The following is a 9,231-nucleotide window of genomic DNA, read 5'->3' as shown; positions in this document are numbered from 1 at the left end:
TGTTCCATCAATGTAGAGTGGCTTCATTTACTTTTAAGAAGTCAGTAAAGGAAAAGATGCCTAATTAAGTAAACAAAAGTTAAATTAGGAGATTCAAAAACGATTAAGTAGGGGCTTAAATTTGAGTTAGTGTGAAGGCAAAGCTTTCCTCATTTGTGGGCCCACTCAATGAAAGCCTAGATTACGATCAATTCATGTTACAGAACAGTGAATGCATTTTTTCCCCCCTTGAATTAAAAGGTTACAAAAAAACGTGCAGATGATAACTAGTTAACTCATTAAAGCTTGATAAAATTTTGCACATAAAAGTGCATCATCAAAAACATTAATATTTAAATTCTCATGCGAAATTTGATGAGCAAGTCAATTTGTGCATTGTTTGCTTCCCTAACTTAATCAAAAGTGATGATATAATTCTGTATAATCAGATTTTTAATTTTCTTGATAGTATATTGAATAGAGAATGATCCTAAGAAAATTTTCACAGATAAGTGCAAGAGCATGAAGAGTTACGAATGTTGTAACAAGGCCCAAAAAAAAAAGTGGTGGGGGAAATAACATACTAAAATAAGTCAACAACCATTTACTCTGAAATAAAAAAAATGTCCAAAAATTTGAAATTATGTATCAAAAAAGTCAAACAAAAACGAGGCACATAATCTTCTATCCCACTTGGATCCATTTTCACCATTGATCGAGGAGCCTAGTACTTAGTGGTATTTTTTAGGTTATAAAATTACTTCTTATGCTTATTAAAAAATTAAGCTAAGAATATATACTTCTAAAAAATTTGGCCTCGCGCAGTATTATTCATCTTGGTCCGTCCATGTTCGTTTAGTCCTTCAAAGGTTTAATACTAAACATTCTAACTATAAATTTTTTCAGCATAAACTTTTTTCATTTAATTTTTAATTATTGATTTTTTGGTGAATTATTTATTTACATATTTTTTTACAAACAATTGCTTCAGTATATAGGTGAAAAAAAAAACATCAGCTTCTACAACATTTGGATCTATTTTCACCATTCGCTGGTGATCATTTTATTAAATTTATTATTTATTATTTTTATAATTATATAATTATTTTAAAAAAATATTTAAACTTACCATATACTATACATATATTATTTTTTAAAAAATTGGCCTCGCAACGGGCATCTTGGCTGGGGCCCATGTTCATTGAGTCTTTTCAAAGGTATAATAATTATTTTTCTTTTTCCTTGGAACCAAATGTTCATGAATATTTGTTTTATTTTGTAAATGTCATTTGCATATAAAAAAACTAAAAAGACTTAAATTGTTTACTTGTATGATTATGAATTTGGATAAAGAATATGATGAACATTGATTGCTTTTTTTTTTCAATTTCAATGGATAATATTTTATTTATATTTTATTATTCATGCTTACTTTCTTTATTTATAGTATAGTTATTTAAAATATGTTAATTTAATCATGATTAGTCTAACTAGAGTTCATCTGAATGAACTGGTCGATCAGGCCAGTTATGTTTTCTCACAAGCATAATTTTTTTCTAAGTAATTTCTTAACCAATCACTATTATTTTGGAAAAGAAAAAAAAGTTGCTTGAAGATAAAAGTCAAACAAAAAACGCGGCATCATCCTCTGCAGTATTTGGATACAGATATTCACCACTGACTTGCGAGACCATTGGATCTGACAACACCCACATCAAATTGATGGAGCATAATTTTTTTCTAAGTAATTTCTTAACCAACTTGAAAAAAAAAAAAAATTGCTTGAAGACAAAAGTCAAACAAAAACGCGTCATCCTCTGCAGTATTTGGATACAGATATTCACCATTGACTTGTGAGACCATTGGATCTGACAACACCCACATCAAATTGATGGACCTTCACCTTCCCACCATCTTCCACGCTTCAGATTGTTTGACTATTCAAATCTCAGAACCTTAGCTTTAAACCTTGGCTTCACCACTGCGATTATAGCAGCCACCATATGGCGATTCCAGTAGCCTCATCATCATCATCCTTCAGCTTCAACAGTGGAACCAGGTATAGATATGATGCTTTTCTGAGTTTCAGAGGCGAAGATACTCGCCACTCCTTCACTGAGATTCTCTACGACGCTTTGCGCCGTAAGGGAATCAACGCCTTCATTGACGACAAGAGACTTGGCAAAGGGGAAGAGATCTCTCCTACGCTTCTCAAAGCCATAGAGAGATCCAGGATTTCCATTATTGTCTTCTCTACCAACTACGCTACTTCCACATGGTGCCTCGAAGAACTCGCCCACATCGTTTGGTGTAGGAAGCAGAAGAAGCAGGTGGTGATGCCCATCTTTTACAAGGTAGATCCGTTGGATGTTCAGTATCAGAGAAATAGCTTTGAGGAAGCCATGGCTGCTCTTGAAGATAGGTTCAGCGATGACTTAGAGAAAGTGCGAAAATGGAGGTCTGCTTTGTCTGAAGCTGCTAGCTTGTCACCAGCATGGCTTTTTCAAGATGGGTATGCAATTTTTTTTTTTTTTTGGGGGGCCAAACGTATGCATGTTTGCTATACTATATATATCTCCTAATTAATTGCCTTCTGCAGATCATGAAATTTTAAATACTCTATTTGTAGATGCTAATGATACTAACATGCTATTGAAGATAGTTTTGCTCGTGCAATTCAAAGTTCAATACTTCCTCCGGCCCTATTATATGCACTTTCTACAAGTATTTTTATCCTTGGTGCAACGAACACTATAAAACATTTATTACATTTTTTTCAATATTACTCATAATATAAATTTAAAAAATTTTTACTTAAACAGAGATAAAATTACAAGATTATAACTACATCTTTTTTATTTCAATGAGATAGTTGAAAATGACTTATAATAAAAACTAAAAGAAGCATTTCTCAAAACTTGGGTATTGAGATTTTTTCCTAGGTATTTAGGATTTTTTTTGTTTGTTTTTAAGAAATATTTAAGGTTTTTAACATAATATTTTCATTTTAATTTTGATTTTAATTTTAATTTTTTAAAAAATTACTAATGAAATCATAAAAAAATATTTTTTATTTAGCAATTGCTAATATGATTACTGCTAGATCGGTTAATTCTGAAGACGAACAATAATCCTTCGGCAACTTTTTTTGGCCTGATTTTTAGGAAATCTATGTTTTTAAGCAGGCAATCTATTGATAATTATTAGCAGTTGCACAATTTTTTGTTCAAGGTTGTTCATAAAGTACTTCGGACTCCGATAGTATTTTGGACATTCGAATATAACTATGCAGAATCAGTTAGCTTTTTACCAAACTAGACATATATTCTTATATATTGATGTATGGAATTTGAAAATTAAATTACTCTGATTCTATGAAAATTAAATTACTGTTATGCTTCGTGAATAGTGTGATTTGGTATATAAATTTTAAATTTGATAGTGACGAAATTTTTTATTATTTTCATACTTAAATTAAAAGTTTAATTTTGTTCTGTATTTTATTCTTTTATATCTATGTTGTTAGCCTGATCTTCGTTTGAATTTACTTAAAACAGTATCCTTTGAACAAGCAAATATTTTACAATTTAACAATTTGAAATAAAAAAACATTCCAAAGGACAATTAAGGACTAAAACATTTGGGAGCTTAGATTGAGCTTATCTATATATTAAAAAAAAAAAAAGACTTCATATTAAAAGGAGATTTTTGTTTGTGTAGATATGATCAGTTTGGGTTTATTGAAAACATTGTCCAAGGTGCATTTGTTACGCTGCCCCCTAAACGCTTTCAAAACACTGATTACACGGTTGGACTTGAGCCTCACATAGAAGAAGTGGTGTCACTTTTAGATAAATCTGATCATCGCGTTTGCATGTTGGGGATTCATGGAACTGGTGGAATTGGCAAAACAACTCTTGCAAAAGCTATCTACAATTCAATCTTCTACAAATTTGAAGGTTCGTGCTTTTTATTTGATATCAGAGAAGAATCAAACAAATTCCAAGGCATTGTTCGTCTTCAACAGACACTTCTATCAGAAATTCTTGAGGAAAAGAGGATGACATTTAGTAGTGTTTATGAAGGAATATCCAGAATAAAACACAGACTTTCTCATAAACAAGTTTTGTTGGTTCTTGATGATGTTGATCACGATGAACAATTAGAACAACTTGCAGGAGGGTGTGATTGGTTTGGCAATGGAAGCAAGGTCATTATTACAACAAGAAATAAGCAATTGCTAATTTCTCATAATATTGAACAGACATATGAAATGAAGGAGCTAAACAAGCATGCCTCTCTTGAACTCTTTTGTTGGCATGCCTTTCATGAGAGCCAACCTCCAAAAGGCTATCAAGATATGTCCAATTGTGTTGTGACCTATGTACAAGGTCTTCCTCTGGCTTTAAGATTAATAGGCTCCAATTTGGCACATAAAAGCTTAGAGGAATGGAGAACTACATTAAAACGATATGATCTGATCCCGAAAAAAACAATTCACGAGGTACTAAAGATAAGCTATGATTGCTTACAAGATGATGCTAAACGTATCTTTTTAGATATTGCTTGCTTTTTTAAAAAGGAGAAATTGGAATTCATCGAAGAAATACTACAAGCTTGTGATTATGGAGCAAGGTTTTATATCGAAGTTCTTGTTGAAAAGTCTCTAATAACTATCAATGATGAGAATGGTCGCTTGTATATGCATGATCTCATACAACAAATGGGAAGAGAGATTGTTCGGCGAGAGGCACCATCAGATATTGGTAAACGTAGTAGATTATGGTATTATAAAGATGTACTGAAAGCATTGTGTGAAAATTTAGTAAGTATGGAAATCTTTAATATGTGTTTCCACGTATACATTAAATTTATCAAGTACAATTTGGCAATGTCTAACTTTTTTGAACATGCATTATAGGGAAGCAACAAGATTGAAGGAATGATGCTTGATCCACCTCAACAACAAGGAGTGGAGTGGAGTGGCTTAGCCTTTGAGAAGATGAATAATCTTAAAATTCTTATTGTTCGAAATGCCCAATTCTCAACCAGTCCTAGATATTTCCCCAATAGCCTAAGATTACTTGATTGGGAGGGATATCCTTCGATGACCTTGCCACCAGATTTTTCTCCAGCAAAACTAGTTTGTTTCAAGTTGTATAGAAGTCTTTTCAGCTTGGAAGAACCATTCAAGGTACAATTTTTTATACCCATTATAACTCTAAAAATTATAAAATTCATTTCATTAATACTCAAATAATTTATTATTAATTAAGACAATAATTTGCAATCATCTAAATATTTTAAGGATATGTATCATTTAAGACAAATTTCCAACAAACAAGCTAGTTTTTCTGCCAACTAACGAGCAAGATAATTAATTATTATTTTTTTTTTGGCAGAAGTTTGAACATGTGACACATATGGATTTCTCACATTGTGAATTCATAGCTGAAGTACCTGATATGTCTCAATTCCAAAGCTTAAGAAGATTGTTGTTTCAAGGGTGCCGCAATCTGATCAAAGTTCATGATTCAGTGGGATCTCTCTCTAGGTTGGTCCGATTAGATGTCAGTGAATGCACCAAACTTACAATCTTTCCACATGAAATCAACATGCCATCTCTTCAAGAGCTCAATCTCAGAGAATGCAAGAGTCTTGACTACTTCCCAAATATATTGGGAAAGATGGATTCACTAACTGATATTTTTGCAAGTGAAACTGCTATTATAGAGCTCCCACCTTCCATTGGATATCTTCCAGCTCTAGAAAGTTTGTTTATAAGGTCCTGCAAAAGTCTTAGGGAGCTTCCAAACAGCTTGTTGATGTTGCAAAATCTTAGCACGCTTGATTTGGGAGATATTCAACCTCATGGAAGGAAATCATTGAAGAGATTAATGCAAGAGAGCCGACCAGCTATTAGCTACACAAACTTAGAGTACTTGGATCTTGAGAATTGTGGTCTATTGGATGAAGATCTTTGCCTAACCCTGAATTGTTTTCAGAATGTGCAAGAGTTAAATCTGTCAAGGAATGATTTTGTGTCCCTTCCTGAGTGCATTAAAGAGTGTGCTAATCTGATAAAACTAGATGTGACTAATTGCAAGAGGCTAAGAGACATACCAGAGCTGCCATCAAAGTTGAAGGACATAAGGGCAGAGAATTGCACATCATTAACTATGGAGTCACTAGGGCATCTATGGTCTCAGGTTTTTCTCACGCTTTTTAATATTTTTTGTTTCTTGTGCTATTTCTAAGACTAATCAAACTAAGGGCGCTTGTGTTTTTTTAGGACTTAACTGTTATCCTCCCAAATTTAATTGAAGGACATAGGATAGACAGTTAACATCTACTATATTAGAAACATTATCAATTTCTATAAATAATAAATTCAAAGTGCTCCTGTCTGTCAGGTGAAAATAAGGTTCTCTTTTAGTATTCTATTTTCTGTTTTCAAATCTTAAAATGCCTTTGGTCTTTTGATAAATCAGGTGAAAAATTGCTTTTGCTTGGGAATCGGTTCACCAGCAACAACATTTCCTGATTGGTTCGACCATTGCTGCAAAGGAGGGATACTGTCTTTTGGTGTTCATGGGAAAATTTTCCCTCGCGTTGTCATTGCAATTAAGTCCTGGAAATCCAACACAAGGAAGAGACACTTCTTCCAAGTTTTTATGAGAATCAATGGTCGTAAAATGCCATGGATACAAAGTGATGCTGCTGATGCAAGTGAAGAAGGTCGTGTGTTTGTTTTCTTTGGTAAACCGGGCCATGTGTTTTTATTTGATCTGCTTAAGGATTTTAGGGAAGAAGAGTTGGAGAGGCTTAATAAGTTTCTAAAATTGGATTGGAATGATGTGGAGATACAAGTAACCTGTCTCCCACATGATATCGCCGTAGTTAAGTGTGGAATTTATGTGGACAAGCAACAAACGAACATGGAGAATGTCCAGTTCAAGTCTCCAGTGATATCAAGAACTTCACTAAAACGCAGGGCAATAGCTTCTCCTCCTAATAAACCACCCAAGAAGCTCTTGAGAAAGTTCAAGGCTACTGATGAAAGAAAACTCAATAACACAAAGAAAGGGACAAGGTGAGCCTTTACTTCCTTCCAATTAGTGGTTGTTCAAGGTTTTTGCTTATTATTATAATCTCGTTTCCCTTTCATGTATTGCAGGAGAAGTAAACCACTCCAAAATTTTCACTCATGGTACAAGAAAAAGGTATTTTTTCTGATGGGTAAGCATCTTTGGAGATTCTTGTATTATTAGGTCCTATTTGGTATCCTGGAATTCAGAACATGAAATTGGAAATGGTTATGGAATTGAAAAAAATGTTAGTTTGGTATGAATGGATTTGATTTCCATGTATAATTGAATTCCACAAAAAATGATTGACTTGAGTTTCATGAAAAGATCATAAAAATGAGATGAGTTTTATGAAATTGTATTATTAATGAAATTTTAAGACATTTTTGCCCCACAACCACCATTTTTGCCGGCGCTTGTCTCGCACCAAACAGCATAGACGCCATCAACACTGGTCTTCGCCAGCACTTGTCTTGCCCCGCCATCAACTCCCTTCCTCCCTTTTTCCTTTCAATCTTGTAGTCGATGCCTGTAGCAATTTTCTTTGATTTTGATCTGCAACTGCTTGCTTTGGTTGATGCCTATAGCGATGTTCCGATTCTCTTTTTCTCGTTGGTCTTTATGAAATTTGGTTCTTGATGGATGATTTGGTTGTTTTTTTTTTTTTTTGGTAGAATGTACGTAGATCTAATTTTTGAAGCTTGAAAAATGAAGATGAACCCATGGCTTCAACCTAGAGAGGTCCGATGGGGTGGGGATTTAAGGCCTTGATTAGGTGACGAAAGTGGGTGTTGAAATGCGTGTGCTACTTTTTTTTTTTTTTTAAGTATCGGGTATATTGGTCTGGAATGGTTCCGGTGGGTCAGATGATGAAGGTGGGTGGCGATTTCTGGAATGAGTATGTATGTGGTTTCGATGTTGAAGGTAAATGTTGATTTGGGTTTGCTTTTTTTTTTTTTTTTTTTTTTGACTGGGGTTTGAGGTAGCCAATGGTGATACTAGTGGAGGGTAGATATACAAGTCTGGGTTGTCTAAAAAAAAAAAGATATTTTAGTTTTTTAATATTTTAAATATTTATATTTTAAATAAAAATAATATTATGATTCCAACAGCATACTAAACATATTTTAAATCTTATATTCATCTCTACTTCCATCTTCATTTTCATTAAACTCTTTCATCATATCAAACAAGTCTTTAGGATTATCAAAGGTTACAATTGCTACCCATCTCTTAGTTAAACAAATAAAGTTTTTTTTTTTTTTGAAACAAGATTAATTGTGGATTTCAGTGTAACAAATAGTTTCATTTTCTAATGCACTATCAATAGTAAATTGTTGAAATAGTTCATTCTTATAAATGTTATCATACATACATGAGTGCACGCGTACGCAGTGTGGATCCATATATGCCCATAATCTCCTAAAAACTTTTTTCCATGTTTAGTGATGTTATATCCCGTAACTCTCCTAAATGGATTTTCTTTTGATCTTTATTCTTAGTTATTATTCTAAACTCGACTGCTTCACTTTGTACAATCACATAAATCGATTTCCCAATTTATGAATTTGTAACTTATGGGATGTTTTTTAAGGTTATCAATGGCCCATAAAGTGTAGTTTGGCTTAAAAAGTCAAAGAGCCATAAAGTATAAATATTGATTAAAGGGATATAATTATATGAATCTTCTAGGATTGTAGTTAGATCTTGGCCATTTCAAACTTATGAAAGCATTCGGCCTCTAGTTCAAATTCACCAGCCGTCCCCAGTTTGAATTCTTTGGCGGGTTCAATTTCTTTCACTACAAATATACTTAAGTTTTATGCTTCTCAATTCTCACTTCATAAGTTTAAGATAAAATTAAATACAAATTTTATGTCTAGAAACTTATTGATCTTTATTAAATTGTTATTTGCATGGTAAATTTGAATAGTAAGTTTGCAGTAAAATCTTTTTCTAATATGCTTTAAGGAATTGATCGATGTCATAATCGATAATAGAATCAAATAAATATATTATTACAATGAATTAGTGTTTATAAAATTAAAGAATTCACTAAATCAATCAATTGAATCAATCATAATTAATATTATCGTGAAATATTGAATACAATAACGTAAATTACAGCATTAAAGTTATAAAAGTCCAATGAAACTCTTCTAGG

The 9,231-nt window shown here is 32.7% G+C and overlaps 1 protein-coding gene across 2 annotated transcripts; it reads left to right on the top strand.

The window, feature by feature from the left end:
- The first annotated feature begins 1,847 nt into the window (after positions 1-1,847).
- On the top strand, positions 1,848-7,330 carry LOC129296949 (disease resistance protein RUN1-like). 2 transcript variants are annotated; one of them, XM_054935354.1, is made up of 6 exons: positions 1,848-2,491; positions 3,700-4,804; positions 4,901-5,173; positions 5,385-6,188; positions 6,471-7,072; positions 7,157-7,330. In XM_054935354.1, exons 1-6 carry the CDS (start codon positions 1,983-1,985, stop codon positions 7,248-7,250), a joined length of 3,387 nt encoding a protein of 1,128 aa, XP_054791329.1. In that variant the 5' UTR covers positions 1,848-1,982; the 3' UTR covers positions 7,251-7,330. The 2 variants fall into 2 exon arrangements, with proteins under 2 accessions (XP_054791329.1, XP_054791328.1); XM_054935353.1 differs by having other exon boundaries at positions 5,382-6,188.
- Positions 7,331-9,231: the final 1,901 nt, after the last annotated feature.

The sequence above is a fragment of the Prosopis cineraria genome, unplaced genomic scaffold (genome assembly GCF_029017545.1).
Source record: "Prosopis cineraria cultivar Desert tree isolate PC_DT_omini unplaced genomic scaffold, ASM2901754v1 PC404, whole genome shotgun sequence".
In the NCBI taxonomy this organism is placed as follows: domain Eukaryota; kingdom Viridiplantae; phylum Streptophyta; class Magnoliopsida; order Fabales; family Fabaceae; genus Prosopis; species Prosopis cineraria.
This window is presented reverse-complemented; position numbering and strand designations above follow the sequence as displayed.